The 18,642-nt window shown below is 36.3% G+C and overlaps 1 protein-coding gene across 10 annotated transcripts in view; it reads right to left on the minus strand.

Annotated features, from left to right (window-relative positions):
- The window catches only part of LOC129452697 (NACHT, LRR and PYD domains-containing protein 3), a 224,675-nt gene that overhangs the window by 32,369 nt on the left and 173,664 nt on the right, over nt 1–18,642 (minus strand). The window contains exons 1-7 of one of the 10 annotated variants that reach the window (XM_073865356.1): nt 14,931–15,044; nt 14,782–14,845; nt 13,753–13,825; nt 10,761–10,865; nt 10,408–10,512; nt 1,786–1,902; nt 1,566–1,632 (exon numbers count right to left, since the gene is read on the minus strand). The exons of 1 other annotated variant lie outside the window; for it this stretch is intronic. In XM_073865356.1, the coding sequence (XP_073721457.1) occupies nt 1,566–1,632; nt 1,786–1,902; nt 10,408–10,512; nt 10,761–10,865; nt 13,753–13,775 (417 nt within the window). In that variant the 5' untranslated portion in view covers nt 13,776–13,825; nt 14,782–14,845; nt 14,931–15,044. 8 more of the 10 variants (XM_073865358.1, XM_073865354.1, XM_073865355.1 and 5 more) reach the window with 8 other exon arrangements.

Raw genomic sequence — 18,642 nt, forward strand, 5'->3', positions numbered from 1 at the left:
ATGACGGTTATGTTACGAACTGTCACATTTGCCTCACGTCATAACAGTCATCACCAATTCTGAAACCGGCACACCCCTAAAGTTTACATTGAAAATATATAATGTGTTAAAATTGTGTACTGTCTCTTTAAGAATTTGGAGACAATTGTGTCAATGTGTCATATTTTCTAAAATAAATTATCATTGTTCTGTTAATAAGTTAAAAAACGTCTCCGCTGTGTCCTGCTGACAGGCCCGGTCTGGGCGTGCAGCAGCTGGCGCAAATTATGGGTCCTCCAAACGTTAGACCGTCTCATTTCAGTTCTCTTCGCGAACTTCTGAGGCTGCACCTTGAAAGACAGAGTGCTCAACTCTTTATGCCGCATGCTTAGCAGGGCACAGCCCTTGAATCGGGACACAGCTTGTGGCGGGTAGTGTGCTGTTTGGTCATATATTGTTTGTATATTTTTTATGTTTGTTTTAAACGATACTCAGGATTAAAAGAAGATATTTAATCAGAAAACGGAGTACGTGGATTGCTTTGTCGCACATACTATGGAGTTTGAACAGTTGTACAGCCCAGTGTGAATATTTTTCTGGAAACAACAATCGCGGATCATTCTCTTCCATGAAGGCCGATGTAAACATCTAAGATATATGTTAACATTTCTCAGATTTATTGCTTTTGTGGACTACAAATCCAAGTTGATGTCAAACTGGGATTGCTTGACAAAGATAATTTACAAACATGAGACCGGATGGATTATGACTTGCGCACAATTTTTAAACAAAGGTATGTTGTCCCGTTTAGATTTTTCATGTTCATTCTATATGCACTGTCAGCCATGATGAAGTTTAATGATTCATTGCGCCGCCCACCACGATCATGCGACGTTAGATCAGAAATGTATTTTCTGCAGGTGTTATTTTTTTACAAAATAGAGTAACGCGAGTAACAAACTCATTTATATTTCAGTAATTGAAATTGCGTTACTTGATTTTAAAAAATACTTTGTTACATGCGTGTTACTGATAAAAGTAGTGGAATTACAGTAACTGGCAATAATCTACTCAAGAGCGACTCTGTTGTTATTGATTATACGGTATGCGGAAGTCTACCAGAAGATACATTTGGGCCACAAAAGAATGGTTAATGAAACACAACAAAAAAATAAACAAACAACATTTGTAAATAAGACATTTTGAATTGATCACAAATTCTGTGCAATCAAACATCAGTAAAAAATGCTTTGTAAAAAAGTTTTGTAAAATGTTTTCTGTTGTGGTTTAATTTTGGGGGGGCCCAAAGAGATGGGTCATACACAAAAGGTCTGAAAAATGTAATCATTTAAATTATTACAACTTTAGACAAAATAAAAGTGGGGCCCTGGCCCCAGTGTAGAAATGATAGAGAATTTAATTAAAAACAACTTATTTAATGATAAAACCCCTAGTTTTGGGCTTGTTTTATTGTATGGACTCTGGGAGAAGAATTAAACATTCTGTCGAGTGCTTTACTTCGTATAGTCTGTAAAACTTTGTTTAATAATCAATGTGTTGTATTAATTAAAATCATTTTTCTATACCTTGAAGATCCAGGGAAGATCGTCTTCACAATTCTGAATATCTGCCTCTGATGTCTCATACTGAAGCCTGTTTGAAAAAGCATTAGATTATTAGATTATTATTAATAATGTTATTATTTCATGTGCATACAGTATGTGTTTTATTTTTCACATAAGCCACACATTTTACAAGAGCCACAATTTAAACTGAGACACAACTATCTGAAAGTTGTGTACTCACCTGTTGATCAGAAAAGTTGCCAGTTCCTCATCACTCTTTATTCCTCGCTGTTCTTTTAATGCTTTCCATCGGTTAATTTCTGAACCAATATTTACTGAGGTCACCGGTCTCTGGTTACTTATAAAAAATGCAAACATAAACAAATAAATCACATGGAAACTAATGCAGCTTAAGCTTAGTCTTTAGTGTAATATCATGGTTGTGGTGGTCAAAAGTGTATACACCACCTTTTTTTAAATAAGGTTTGTTTTTATTTAGTACTGCCAATTAAAGTGGAGGAAGGGCGGGACAAATACCACACTAACCCTACACTCTAAATTATTTTGGGTTATTTATGCTGGGTAAATATAATAAACATGTTTATAAATATACAGACTGATTGCGTCACAGCAGCGCAACTTGAGGTTAGTAAGGCTGTCCTAATTCAAAGGATGCTTAGAATGAAGCCTCAAAATGCGTCCTTATTTCTCAGCACTGTTAAGGATAGAACGAATGGATCCTTAACAGGCGAGGCTATCCCAAGAGTCATTGCGCGCCTGCAACGACTGCATATAATGGCTTGATATTCTAAAATAAACTATTAAAACCTTTATAAAATAAAAGTGTGTATTTATCAGAAAAAAAATTTTATTGTCACAGTTTAAGTATTATAAGTTATGTTTTGTGTTAATATCATTCTTCTTATGTTACGTATATGCGTATATTTCTAAGGTTGATTACTTTAATATACTGTTGAATAGTTTATTCCACATCAACGTGTCATATTTTCTAAAATAAATTTAATATTTTTCTGATTTCATATTTATTTTAAAAAGTCAGAAATGTCTCCGCTGTGTCCTGCTGACAGGCGCGTGCAGCAGGTGACGCCAATTATGGGTCCTCCGAAGGTTAGAACGTCTCATATCATTTCTCTTTGCGGACTTCTGAGGCTGCCACCTTGAAAGACCAAGTGCTCACCTTTTAAGGTCTCTTAAATTGGGACACAGCTATAGACATTCGTCTGCCACCTATTGGTCATTAATGATCCAGCAACATTTGATTATTTTTGATCCGGTACGAGTGACTTTGTGTTCAACTACTGATCCAATAACATTTAAAAAACGAAAATGAAAGTTATGTTATCCTAAACTTTATTTCGTTTTAGTTCGTTTTGCAGGTCCACATTATAGTAGTAGTTTAGTTTTCGCTTTTTTAGTTATTTTATTTCAGTTAACGAAAATATTTTTTCACTAATAGTTTCAGTTTTAGTGATAGTTTTCGTTTACGACAATAACCCTGAATGTCAGTATAAATCCAAGCAATTTTTGGAAAATTACGTAATGTTTTTTTTACCAGGACAGTGCATATTAACAACAGTACACCTGTAACATGCCAGATTTAGCCAAAATTTTCAATTTTCATTCACTGTAGTCCTAATTGCCAGTTGTACATTGGCACCCTAGGAAAAAGTATGTTTTTGCACTGTAATTGTAACAAGTTAAAATAAAAAGATAAAGACATTAAATGTTAAATTGGTTAAAAATAAGTTTTAACATCATTTACAAGTCCTTACAGTAATACAGTAATTGCAGTTTACATCACACAAAACATTCACAACTGTAACACAAACGAGCAACAGCAGAACTTTTAGTGTTGATTACAAATAAGCCAACGTTTCAGATGTGATCGAAAGAGGCTGTACAGGGTATCTGCACATTTTTAACAGCAAATTTAATGACTTTTAAGACCTTTTTAAGTCCTCTAAAATAAAAATTTAAGACTTTATCAAAAAAAAACAGGAAAATGTTCAGCGCGACACGACACAGAATTGTGTGTTGAAGCATAGCACGGCACAGCTCGCCTGAGCCACACTCAAGACACATCACAGGGAAACAACAACTTTTATACTAAGTGCTAATGCGCCTAACAATTCTGACATGGTTGACTGTGTATGTAAAAATCTGCCTTTAAGGTACTTCAGTTAATTTCAAAATTCTGGCCCCTCTTAGCATTTTGAAAAAGACATGGAGGACAGCCCAGAACATTACAAAATAGGGGTGTGACGGATCACAAAACTCATGGTTCAGATCACATTACAGTTTTTGAGGCACAGATCTGATCATTTTTCAGATCAGCAAAAAAGGGGTGGGAAAAATTTAGTAACAAATTAAGAAATTACAAACATTTATAAAAAAGAACAAAGTTGCACATTAGGTAAAGTCTTTGTATAAATTAAATATGATTATTTTTTAGAGCTACAGAAGGGATTTTCTCTTTGTCTTGGGTTGTTTGATTAACATTAATGACACAGACTTAAGTAGGTTAATTGAGTTATATTGTATTTTAACACAACTGGTCAGGAGAGGGGTACTACAATATATGGTGTAAAAACGTGCTGCCCTCTTCAGGTTGAACGGTGGCTTTTGCAGTTGAATTTTCCTATTGGATGTTGGGTCCAAAAAATAACTCGTGATGTAAGCAGGTTCAAGCTCACCACGCCCTTGTTACGATCTCACCACACACTTGGTATGAGATTAGTTCGTCCCCTCTATCTCCGTTGGGATCTGCCCACTTTTCTCACATTTTTCAAATATTGCCAGTGGGTGGAGTCAGGCTCTGAACAGTGGTTAAGTTACGCTTTAATTTTACCTAATGTTTAGTAAAAAAACCGTTAATGGGCCACATTGAATATCATATTATACTTTATCCTACTATGGAAGAGAATGGGGCTCATTAAAGGTTTGCTTACAAACATTCCTCAAAATATCTTCCTTTGTGTTTTTTAGAACAAAAAATTTATACAGGTTTGTAAAAACGTGAGAGTGAGAAAAGTATGACAGTATTGTTATTTTTGGTTGAACTATCCCTTTAAAGTGCCCTATTTTCACAAAATAGTTTTGTACATAATACAAAGTTTCTACTTTAGTACTTAAGATAATCTTAAAAACATCTAAGTGTCATACTCAGTGTTATTTTGAGATTACATTAATATGAACTGAAATGCATTTAACATATCTCGTATTGCAAAAATGTTTACCACTTGAAGTTAACGTGTACTCATCTTTCATACAAAGATGGGTTCAAATTTATTTCAAGTGGTACCTAAATACATTTTTAAATTACATTTTAGCATATTTCATATTAATGTACTAAAGAACAAAAAAAATGTAGGCTATATTAAGTACAACATTAGTACATAAAAATAGAGCACATTAAGTGGATTATGGAATTGTACTCTTTTAACTTGAGCTTACTGTACACATACAGTATTGCAGAACATTTAATAATGAAAGGGCAATAATAATGAAATGCATCTCTATTACATTTTATGTATTTCAGGAAGCCTCTAGTACTTTTCTTAATTTCAGGTAACTAAAGCTTCTGGTTGCAAAGCTGTTGGGAGTTTTTGACTGAATCAATAATAATTTAGCACAAATTTGGCTTTATTCCCCAATATTAGCTTTCATTGTCTTTGATCAAAGGCAATGATTTCGTCCAGGAATCGTAAAATCAAAATGCTTAAAAAATGGGTTATATCTACCGCATTCATCGGATCTTGCTCATCTAACTTCCACTCCGTTAAATCCATGTTAGTAATGAACTTGCTAGCAGCGGGATAACATCACCAGAAACAACTTCTCGTTTATTGCCTGGTAGGATGCATTGTGTGAACGACTTCATTAGGCGCTGCAAAAAAACGACAAGTGGATGACATCAGAGTAACGCGAGAGCGATTTGAAATCAGCCTCCTTCGCAGGATTTCTCGCGGTACCCTGATGTCATCTGCGTGTCGGTTTTGTGGCGCTGCGTAAAGTTGAAAGCACATTTACAAAACTCGAAGGAAGCAGCTGAACTCAACCGAACTGCCATGCGCCTCGTCCATTTATTGAATATAGCAGGACAATTTATTTCTTACTTCTCAGCGTGAGAAATACAAGGTGTGGCGTGTGAACTGACTGAAATGCGTGTGTCTCACGGTCAATGCGTGAGACTTGAGAGCCTGTGTATATAAATAGGGTTACTGACTAAAAAAATTGTGACTAAACACGACCCAATAACACGACCCTCGTGTTTAATCCAACCACTTTACTTACTGCTTAAATCCTGATTTATAGCTAAACTCTTCTGACAAGATCACCATATATTTACATTTAAGACAGTGGCGGATGCAGAACGTGACATATGGGTGGGCATGGATTAAGTCCGGGTGGGCCTGAATCTATGGGTGTCACTTTTGAATAAGAAACTATAACAAGTCTATAAAATTCGTCAAAACTTCAGAACACTAATTTAAACAGCATACACACACACCCGAACTGCACGTCACATTTTTGACATTATTGATACTTTAAATTGTAATGCAACGTGACATTTATTAAGCCTTTTTGGTAAAAAAATATTGGGCTCTCATAGCCTACAAAAAAGAACCTGCACACAGTGACAGGAAATATAAATGAACCTAAAAAAACCTTATACTTTTTTAAATAACCTATTAAAGTGTTTAAATAAATACGGCTACTAAATGCTTAAAATGAAGCTTCTAACATCATATTCTCTTCATGCAAATCACTAAAAATATATTTTCGTTCTCACATATTTAAGTTAACTTACTAAATAAAGAAAGAAAAAGGGAATTGCTAGAATAATGTTAGACTCTGGGGTTAAACGAAATGACAAATAAATAAACATTTAATATACTTTTTGATGAGCACAAGAGCAAGCCTAATCGTGAAGAGCGGAGCCGAGGAGCGCACATATCAGACGTGAACGAAAGGAATAATGGATTTAATGCTTTCACTTCATTTTCTGACAGTTTCACTTGTTAGTGAGGATAGTAATGGCTAACAAGATGACGCCGAATTACATACAACATAATTACCTAACTAAATCTGAGAGAATGCAAACACATTACAATATTTTTTCCTCCGCCCGACGGCCAAGGCGCATCATTTTTTTTTAGCCCGACAGGAATTCGCCATAGCCCGTAATGGACGTCGGGCAAGCGATTTTGCGAGGTTTGTTTTGTAGAAAGACTTTCTTTAAAGTGAATTTCGTTTTGTATAAATTGTATCTTAATATTAATCAATGTTTGATCAAACAATTGCCTCGATTTAATAAATAAGAAGCAAACCAAGAACGTCTGTGGTGTGGATTGAAGTGAACCCACTATATTTCCGCAGCCTACGTCTTTCTGCTTTAATGCATTTCTTAAATGAATGTCTCAATTACACAGTAGGCTTATAGGTTGTTATGATAGGCTATTTGTTGCTTAAAAGCAATAGGCTATATTGTATAAAGTGTAGCAATAAACGTGGCGTGACTTATAGTGCTGCTATATCGCTATATCAAACAACATCACTATGATCAGATGTTTTCTTTCTATTTTTTACCCCGCTGTCATATTTGTTGTGTGTTTATGTTATTGAGAGGAAAGCGCGCAGCACATATTTATAACGTGTTGTTATTCAAAATACGTTTTCTACTTGCTTGCAAAAAAAGTTCTCAAAGTGATCATGGCTGAAAGCTGCTCGGGAATATTTCATTATAACGCAACATTCAACTGCTTTAATAGTTTTTAAATAGTTATCAGGCTTACTTATAATTTTACTGTTTTTAACATACACATGCAATAGATAAATTACACCACATAAAGTAGTATACATGTCTAACTATACAGAGTAGTATTTTTTACATTTCTGATTGGGCGGGCCAGCTGTCAATCTGGGCCCGCCCCGGCCCGCCCATAGCTCCGCGCCTGATTTAAGAGCTGATATAACATTATGAGGTTTATCTTTGTATAATCAGGACGAGAGCACATAAGGGAGTGGGGTAAAAGTGACAAGACACTGGGAACATGTGGCCAAAGCATACAAAGATACTCCACATGTCCCCACACAAAACACAGTACTGCCAGGATCTTGCCCTATGAAATCAGACCTGAATCTAACACAGAAGGTCTGACAAGACCATGACAGTGACAAGACACTGGGAACACGTAGAAACCACACACACAATGTGACTCCACGTGTCCCCACACAGAACATAATACTGCTGTAACAGATGGCTCGGAGTCAGATCGAGGCCATTGGGCATCTGGATTGCAACAGCCCTAAAATTGTGATAATTAGATAACCCTGTCTCCTTTGTTGACAATCGTCGAGATCTCTTATCACCTATCAAGGCTGTAAAGTGGGCGACAATTAAAACAAATGCCATCGTAAAAGGAGGTTCAAAGGAATTCCACCATTCTGACCATCGCCAGAGACACAGCAAGGGGCACAGACTATATGCCTGTGATGAAACCACATTTAATGATCACAATGAGCTGTTTAAATGTATATATATATATATATATATATATATATATATATATATATATATGTTATATCCCTTTACTGCATGATCATGTATGTGTGATGTAACTGTGTGTTAACACTTTAGTTAGATTTTGTTCACTGTAGCATGATTCATATCTTAGGTATGAAATTATTATTCAACGTGATCTTAAACCCATGTCTTGTCTAGTATCAAATTAATCTACTCTTTATTTCCCAATCATTTCTATGTATCATATTACCATAAGCCGCATCAATGTCATTTAATATCGATTTGAAGAGTTATGGAAACAAACTTTTATCATTATGCAATTACGCAAATGTGATGTCTGAAAGTACAAAGGCTTGTTTCCCCGCCCGATCAAACACTTCACACATTGGTCATTCACCTAAAATGGGTCAAAACGGCCTATCGCCCAAGCCCAATCGCGCAGTTCGCTCAATCTCTCAATCGGTTAATCGCTCACTATCTCAGTCAGTGGCTTAGTTCACTCATGAGCGCTCAGTCGCCGGGTTACTTAGGTAACCCGCCAGCACAGTTTGGAAACTCGCTGAGACTCACCCAGAATCCCTCGGATTCATCATCTTTTCTCTGAGCCCTGTCCTACTCTTCGGGACAGTCCTTCCTGGCTTTGTGCTAGAGTTCGGAAAACCACGCGGACCAATCCGCCCTACGAAACAACTTAACGGACTCCTTCATCTTACACGAACGCACCTGGACTCTCTCTCTCTCTCCTTGCTCGCACCGCGCGCAACAGAAACTTCGCAACGCATCACAAAGAGCCAAATGCAAGTATAAACTTTACTCGCTGATGTTTAAGCTTTACCCCTTATAAAATTAAGGTGCTCCTTAGAGATTTTCCGATGGTTTGTGCAGATGTTAAAGGAATAGTCTACTCATTTTCAATATTAAAATATGTTATTACCTTAACTAAGAACTGCTGAATCATCCCTCTATCATCTGTGTGTGTGCACGTAAGCGCTGGAGCGCGCTGCGACGCTTCGATAGCATTTAGCTTAGCCCCATTCATTCAATGCTGCCATTTAGAGATAAAGTTAGAAGTGACCAAACACATCAACGTTTTTCCTATTTAAAACGAGTAGTTATACGAGCAAGTTTGGTGGTACAAAATAAAACGTAGCGCTTTTCTAAGCAGATTTAAAAGAGGAACTATATTTTATGGCGTAATAGCACTTTTGGGAGTACTTCGACTCGCCTGAAAAGTCCGCTCCCCTTCTCACTCTCATAATGGGAGAGGGAGGGTGTTACTGCGCCGAGTCGAAGTACTCACAAAAGTGCTATTACGCCATAAAATATAGTTACTCTTTTAAATCCGCTTAGAAAAGCGATACGTTTTATTTTGTACCACCAAACTTGCTCGTATAACTACTCGTCTTAAATAGGAAAAACGTTGATGTGTTTGGTCACTTCTAACTTTATCTCTAAATGGTACCATTGAATGAATGGGGCTAAGCTAAATGCTATCGTAGCGTCGCAGCGCGCTCCAGCGCTTACGTGCACACACACAGATGATAGAGGGATGTATCAACAGTTCTTAGTTAAGGTAATAACATATTTTAATATTGAAAATGAGTAGACTATTCCTTTAAGTAATAGTGCGATTGCCAATCTTTTACTCTCTCTAGCTATTTCCAATCTTTTCTTTCTCATCTATGTTTTATGTTATTGTATGTGTGTATGTTTAGTTAGTCGTTATGTGTACTTCGTTTTATAGTTAATAAACCGGTTTTGCATTTTCACAATTGAATTGTTTCTGTGTTCAATGCTCATGAAATTAAAGTCACTATTTCTGCCTTTTGATCCAGCTACACGCTGCGAGTAGCACTGTATATCAGTGAGAAGGTTAATTTTAAAGGCCATGAAATTAACATTTCTTAGACGTTAATATACGATTATGGATATATGTCTTCGGTGGACGAACATATTAATTAATTGTTATTATTAATTCTGCTACGCCAGGTAAAACCTGATAAACTTGTATAATTAATTACAGTTAATTATACATAATATTCCCTTTTGAGCTAAAATCTAAGATTCCCTTGGGAATCCCCGTAGTGTTTCGGTTGGAGGTTCATAGTGTTTCAAATAACGTTATTTCCCTCCTCCCGCTAATTCGCTACACTGCCATGATCTTGCCATATGAACTCAGACCTGAATCTAGGTCTGGCAAGACCATGACATTGACATACAGCAGCCTGGCTAAATTTAAAATTTGCAGTTAAAATATATTCCAGTACTTCCTAGCACAGTCCAAGTGTGCCAAGCAATAAGAAACACATGAAATACCTTTTAGTAGCTGTTGGTGTTTCCTCACTGAAGTTTGGTAAATCACCTTTGGAGTGGTCACTCTTTATAGACACAGAGCTGAATACAGGTGATCCTGGTCTGTCTCTAAAGATGCAAAAACAAACAGAAATAAAAAAATGTACTATATAATAATCTGTGAACAGACATTATAAGCAGACAATAGTGCTTGTGTAAGGGATTAACTACAGACAAACGGTGGACACTACAGCAACACTTTCTCATGTCAATCTCCGTTCAAAACTCTGCTTTAGGTGAGACTTCACAAAAATTAAAGCACAGCTGAATCTTAACACAGTCTAAATGTGACAGACAATAAGAAACACATGAAATACCTTTTAGTAGCTGTTGGTTTGTCCTCACTGAAGTTTGGTAAATCACCTTTGGAGTGGTCACTCTTTATAGACACAGAGCTGGATACACATGATCCTGATCTGTCACTAATAACACAATAAACCAAAAGAAATACAAATATTTTACTACATAATAATCTGTTGAGCAGGCATTATAACCAGACAACAGTTCATGTGTAAGAGATTGACTGCAGACAGACGGTGGACAATAGCCTGACGTTGTCATACTCAATTCTAGTCAGAATTTGAGTCTGATACCGCTCCATTGGGGTATGATTATGGGGCATCTCAACAAAAAAATGCCTCTGCACTCAATTGGATAGACCTACAACCAATCAGAGCAATGGAGTGTGTGATGTATGTTGAAATGGCGTCTTTTGCAGCCTGACGAACTGCTGGTTATTTCGCTACAATGACACTAACATTGTGATTATACTTAGTCTGAGTTAGCGAATATACATCAACACCTACTATGTTTACAACATTTCATTTATATCACAACATTAAGTCTTACAGTAAGACTATCTCTTACCATTTGTACATTAGTTGAACTTCATCCACGACGATACCCATTACGTTTGCTTGAAAAATATCGGAGCCTAGCATGTCCCTCCACTTATTCAGAAGCCACGATTCCGGGCTTCCGAAAAGAAGCTGGCAACGACCGCTAATTATATCCATCAGGTCGTGCACGCAGAGTTGCATTGCCGTGATACCCATTTCAGTTGCTTCTTTAAATTGGTCCTCCATAAGTGCGACCGACTTTTGCCGAATCCCGTAGGAAGGACGGCAAAAACATCTTTCCGATCAACAAATGCCCTGCTCGAGTTTCTCTGTTCCTCTTTTTAAATCAATGCTCTGTCGATATCTTTTACAACAGACTCAATGTCAGAATCCACACATCTGAATTCTACAGTGCCAGCCGTTTCGTTGTAAATAGATTCAACACGCGCGCTCTTTGGTGATGTGGTTGATTACGTTACTGTTGATCATCTGTCCATCATCGTATAAAGCCCGCCCTGACAATTTGATTGGTTCGACCAGCTTTGGGTCTCGCATAGGCTGTTTCTCAATATGCATTCTTCAGCGATCTTGGGTCCTTGTGTCCTCTCTCTACGTCATCATTAACAGTCGAAGTTCAATTCCAATTCTCAAGAACACAAGTACAGAGGATGCATGAAAATACCCGGATGTGTTCTTGATATCGAGGATGCATCGAGTGCAGACTTGCGCGTTGAAATCTGGGGAGGTCACGTAACCAGCATGAAGGTCGCACCCATCTCAATTCTCACAAGTGCGTTCTGTGTTCTCGCAACCTTCTGAGTTCGTTCTACCACGGTCGCCTTGCAAAACCAGTCTCCATGAGAACGCAAGTCCGTTCTTTGCGTTCTTAGAATTGAGAAACAGCCATAGTAGCTCCTCAACGGAGAAACCCTAGACCGATCTTCCCGTCTTTTAAAATGTTGTGGGCGGGGCTAAAATCGGCTGGCACCCAGGCTAGGTGGACAGTACAGCAAAACTAGACTTTAGGGCGCACTCACATTATCCAAAACAAACCAAACCATGCAGCAGCGCGATTGTCCCCACTCCCTGTCCCCCCAGATGCACGCACTCACACAGTACACTGCAAAAAATGACTTTCTTACTTAGTATTTTTGTCTTGTTTTCAGTAGAAATATCTACAAATTCTTAAATCAAGATGTATTTTCTTGATGAGCAAAATGACCTAAGTAAATAAGTCTAGTTTTAGGACAAATTAATATACAATTTAAGTGAAATTGTCCTTAAAACAAGCAAAATTAACTGCCAATGGGGTGAGAAAAAAAATTGTGAAATAAGATTTCTTTTTTCTTAAACACTTAATTCAAGTAAAATTTTCTCACCCCATTGGCAGATATTTTTGCTTGTTTTAAGCACGAATTCACTTAAATTGTATGTGTTTTGTCTAAAAACTAGTATTATTTACTTAGGTCATTTTGCTCATTAAGAAAATACATCTTGATATAAGAATTTTTAGATATTTCTACTGAAAACAAGACAAAAATACTAAGTAAGAAAGTCATTTTTTGCAGTGTACTTTTATCGATCTGAGCCCTGGCGTGCTTTCGTCATTAGGATGTGATTGTTTTGAACAAAGCAGGAAGTAAAGTGGTCTCTTAAGACTGGAAACCATCGTTATGTTAACTCTGTGTTTTATTCGGGGTCGTTTGGTGCGCAATGACACACAGCCCTCTCACACGTCTATCATATTGCTCAGTTGATCTGTCACGTGTGGACAGTAACCCTGCTGCGTGAATCATAAGGTTTTTACGGAGGCAGATGAAGGTGAGTGGTCGCGCAATTGACGTCTCTCCTTTTGAAACACGCACCGGTGTGATTGCGCTCACACCATAGCATTCCACACCTGAGCTCAAGTAAACCATGCTCCAGCCCACCTCTGCAAGCTGGCCAGGGCACAATTAAACAATCCGCACCTGGGCGCAGTACAGAGCAATCACACTAACCAAACGAATCAGGCTTTGGGGTCAAACGCGCCTGAGCACAGTTTGGATGTGAGTACACCCTTACGGCGCATTCACATGAGGCGTAAGCTTTAACGCTTAACGGAAGGCTTGTCTGAAGCGTGGCCAACAGCCAATCACAGTGGCCGCTACACATGCTCCGTTCGTCCATAAACGTAATTGGCTGGCTCTGTCTAGGTTGTTTGCATAAGTTGATCTGATTGGCTGACGCACGCGTTGCCGCTTGAAAAGTTAAGAAATGTTCAACTTCTGTCACGAGCAACGGCACTGACGCGGCGCCGACGGATCCACAATTCAGTTCGGCAACGCATGACGTCACTCAGTAAAAGTGAATGGGAAGCGTTAACGCTGACCCCCGTGTGAATGCGCCATTAGAGACAAGGACTCAGCCTTCAAAGCTGTAAAGTTTGCATCTTTCAAAGGATTTAGACTTCATGCAGCAACACTCTTACCTCTGTTTCTCTGTTTCACTCATCTTAGGTGAAGTTCAGCACTGATATATGTGTTGATGAAAACAGTCATGACCTGGAGATCACAATGTGTGTGTGTTAAATACAAAAACACTTCACAATGATAAATGCTGCTAACAAGGGAAATGAGCCACAGATAAGAAACAGAAAATCTAAATTATTTAAAAATATGAAAATGCTAAAACTATATTGGCCTGCAGATTAACCAAACTCTGTCTTCCCTTCAGATCATTTATTTATTTCAGTTATACAGTAGCACACTCTTTGGTTTAATAAAAAAAAGACTGTGATTCTTATAGATACAATTCATCTTTTACCATTTACAGATATAGTTTAAAGATAATATATTATGATAGAAACTTCAGGTACTGTAATGCAGGGTTAATGTTTATATTAATTCATCCCACAATAAAAGACAGTAGGCTACTCACGTGATTCGCATATCTTTACTGTTAAACAGTTTTTGTTTTCTGACTGATTTGTTTGCTGTTGAAGAGCTAACGTTACTTTACTTTTCAACGAACCTGCGCGTCGAAACATTTTACTTTAAATCATAGTGTGAAAGGGTCCGCTTATTGCATCTTCCTACACATTATATAAAACTATAGCGCTAAATGTTAAGTTAAGCCAGTTGTATTGATTATAGAAAAAAAATGAGAACACGCTGAGTGACAGTCATCCGCTTCAGCTCGTGCGGAAGCGCGAGGAGTGTTTTATATTGCGGAGTGATATGGTTATAAGACAAAAACAAAAAGCCTTCAAATAGTCCCGTTGTGTTCTCTACTGATCTTTGTTCTTTAATTTAACCTAAATGAGTTTCCCTATAAAGCAGTTTTTATCTTATTTTATTGTCATTCCATGTAACGTTAGCAGAGGTCTATTGATTACCTTCAGAAAAGACCTCCCACAAAAATGACTTGATATATATGAACACAAACATATTTTACAGCCATATTACCTTTAATAACATTATTTTTAACATTAACCAAAGCTGTTCATTAAATCACTTACATGTTGAAATGGTTTTGTCTTCGTGTGGCAGAAAGTGTAATGTTTGCGAATACTTTCGGTTTCACTTTAACACAACGACATTATTTCACAGTCAAAAATAAACAAAAATGAGCGATTTAAACTGTACATTTGTAATAATTTTGTTTTACCTTTGTGGGGTTTGTTCAAAATTATAACAGCTTTGTCGCCTGCAGGTTAATTAAACTTATTTTAAACCATAAACACGAGAAATCCAGTTTCTTACCGACGCCACTCGTCCCACGTTAAAAGAAGAGGTGCTTCCGCATAGGCAGCTTAACTTTTAAGAGGGACCGTGCTTTTCTCTTATTCGCGCTGTTGTGAGGGATCTTTGTTGTGTTTCTTTAGTTTTTGTGAGAGTGAAAGTATACAATAAAAAATAAACAGAATAACAGAGTTATGAGAGAAAACAGAGAGTTAAAATGTAAAGGTATTCCTAAAGTATTTAGTCTTTTTCCTTTTTCATTAGCCTACACATTCTGCCACAGGAAGACAAAACCATTTCAATGTATAAGTAGCCTAAATGTCTTTAATGACCAGCTTTGGTTAATTGTAAAGTTTATGTTATAAAGGTAATGGGGCAATAAACAATATTTGGGTTCATACATTGTAACTAATTTTTATAAGAGGGCTTTTTCTAAAGTTCATAAATAGACCGTTACTACATTTTGACAGCAAATAAAGATAAAAACTGAAATATAGAGAAATAAATAGCGTTAGTAACTGCGAATATGAAGCTGTATTCAGACTTAAGTTTGAATTCGATTAAACCTGATCATATTTGCAGATTTGTATTCAAATCAAACTTAGCATATAGAAAACTGTTATTGTCACACTTTAGCCTAAATCACGATTGCACATCTCTTAAATTACTACAACTTTTTTTACCTTTTTGGTCTTTTGAGCTTAGAATTTTTTTTTCTGAAAGCAGATCAGTCCGTTCACCCAACAAGTGAGGCCAAAATAACACAGTCTGCCCTTGTGGACTTTTACCCTTGTAAACATTACTTTGTCAGTAAATAAATACCGCTGTGGGGGGTACATGTCCCCATCTGAGGGTTGCCCCCTAAAAATATAATTAAAACCAGGAATGTTATAAATAATATGGAGATATATAATTTAAGCAATTGTGTAGTAAAACAAATGCATGATTTCCACCTATAGTTTATTTCATCAACACAGAGAGAGAAGTTCAGTAGTTACAGTGAAACTCCAGTAAGTAGACTGTGAAAGTAATTTATTAACTTTGAACATCATTCTCTTTGCTGATTCATTAATAAATTGGTCAATACATGAATAGTCTTTTATAGATAACTGTTATTCTGTACTTTCCACAACAACAACAACAACTTGTACCTGCCTTAAAATGTTTAACACGTGGTTTTGCATAATTTCAAATTAAGTTTTAACACAAATGCAATCCATTGGTGAACTTGATAAAAAAGAAAAGTAATGGGGAAAACATGTTTGATAACTGTAGTGCTTAAATTATTTCTTACAGGGTTGGAAAAATTATCAAAAAAATTCTCACATTCTCCTGAAAATTAGAGGTTTGTGAGGGGCCTCCAACATAAATTTGGCCTAGGGTTTCCAAATATCTAGAACCGGCCCTGGGTGGTCATAATGTTATGGCTGATCGGTGTATATGTCCCCACAAAGTTAGGAATACCAATAAATGTATGATCTTGAAAGGACATTTTGAAACAATCTTATAAATCAAACAGAATGATTTTTATTGAAAATCTAAAGTACAAAATAGTTTTCTGTGATGTTGTGTGTGTGTGTGTGTGTGTGTATGTGTGTGTGTGTGTGTGTGTGTGTGTGTGTGTGTGTGTGTGTGTGTGTGTGTGTGTGTGTGTGTACATTTTAGACAGCATTTGATCTAGCTTCGCAAAGTGATCCACCTTGAAGTTATTAAAACACCTTCGCGACACCTGCTTGTGAAAAAAGATAAAAAAATAAAACAATGATTTTTTTTACAAAACATAGTTTTCTTATATGTAATGTTTTGTTGAATAAATCATAAACTATGAAAATGCTGAGCTCTGCTGTGTGTTTCAGAAACTTGATAACTCTCAGTGAACTTGCTGATATAATGGCTAGTTATTTATCCATATTCATGGATGCCCATCTGTAAGATGAGTTTTTCATTCCCTCCAATCATCTTTTCTTGTTTTGTATTTTTCAGCATGTGTTCTTCAATGAATGTTTTGTATAAAGTACACACGCTGGGTCAAGTTTCTTTACAAACATCCCAAATCTCTCATCCTCCACCACCACTAAAAACAGTCGTGAATCCTTCACATCAGAATCTGATGAATTGTATTATATAAACACTGCTGGTGTAGAGTATGAGTTTAATCCACAGGTTATATAACTTTACCAGCAGTGTACATTAACTACTGATGTACTGATTAACACTGATGTGTGATGATCATGTCCATTAAAGTCTAATCAATGTACTTTTGTTGCAAAATAAAAATATATACTTTTTGAAATTAATTTATTGTTATTTGTTGTGTGCAGTGCACACAATCAATAGACCTTGTTTTTATTTTTATTTTCTAATTGTTTTTGTTGAGTTAATAACTACATGACTGTCTGGGGATCTCCAGGGACATGGTTTGGATTAACATGGTTCTTCTCCTGCCCCTTATTAAATAAAATCACATAATGACATAATAAATTAATAAATTCTTATATTTTCTATTTAAAAGAACATAATACTACAACTTTCTATAATAAATACCATCTTCTGTCTCACATCTACTGCAGTTTCCTCATCTCACCACTAGAGGTCACAATCACACAATCATATGACTGCTTGCAAAGAAATTACACTTAAAAGTGTAGTTGTATTTAATGTAATGAATATATAATGAAATCTAAATTATAACATTGATTTTGATGCCCTTTAACGTTAATCCATCTGAACAAACTAGCATGTTTTTTAGTTGATTAGTTGAGTGAGGTTAGCTAATTAGTTATTTGCGTTAATAAGCAACTGGAAAGTTGTACCTAATAAAGTGACCGGTCAGTGTATATCTTCTGAATACGCTTATGAAAAATAACCATGGTTTAACTACATTTTAAAAAATATGTTTACTGTAGTAAAACCATGGTTTTGCTAGGAATCAATACACAAAAAAAAAACGGTTACTACACTTTTAACACTATAAAACCATGGTTAATTTTCATAAAATAGAAACAATATACAAATACAAAATATAAAATCAATTAAACATAACATAAGTAAAGAATTATTGACGACGGGCGTTGAATTATAAGAAAATAAGGCACACCCAAGGTGGTAATGTAGCACGAGGCGAAGCAGAGTCAATTATTTCACTTATACCACGGTTACCACAAACATTGCTCTGGTGCCTATTTTTAAGACATTTGACAATTTAGGTGTGCATTTTTCAGAAAATAATAATGCATACCCATGAAACATTTCTCAGCCAATCAGAATACAGCATTTAACAGGCAGTGGTATAAAATAAAAAAGTTCAACACTGTGTACACAGAAAAACATTTTTCATTTCTTTAAAAGTGTGTCTTATTTTGTTAAAGGGATGTACACCAGTGTTGGGGAAAGTTACTTTTAAAAGTAATGCATTACAATATAAGTTACTCCTAAAAAAAAGTAACTAATTGCATTACTCAGTTATTTTTCATGGACAGTAATGCTTACATTACTTTTTAGTTACTTTTGCGTTACTTTTTCTTGGCTGAGGTTTGATCTCTTTCAGGCCTTGCAGGTGTTTTTATGACTGAAAAGTTCTGCATTCATTGCATATTTCATCACAAAAATGTTGAGCTCTGGCCTGCCATCTCAGTTTC

The sequence above is a fragment of the Misgurnus anguillicaudatus genome, unplaced genomic scaffold (assembly GCF_027580225.2).
Source record: "Misgurnus anguillicaudatus unplaced genomic scaffold, ASM2758022v2 HiC_scaffold_31, whole genome shotgun sequence".
Classification (NCBI taxonomy): domain Eukaryota; kingdom Metazoa; phylum Chordata; class Actinopteri; order Cypriniformes; family Cobitidae; genus Misgurnus; species Misgurnus anguillicaudatus.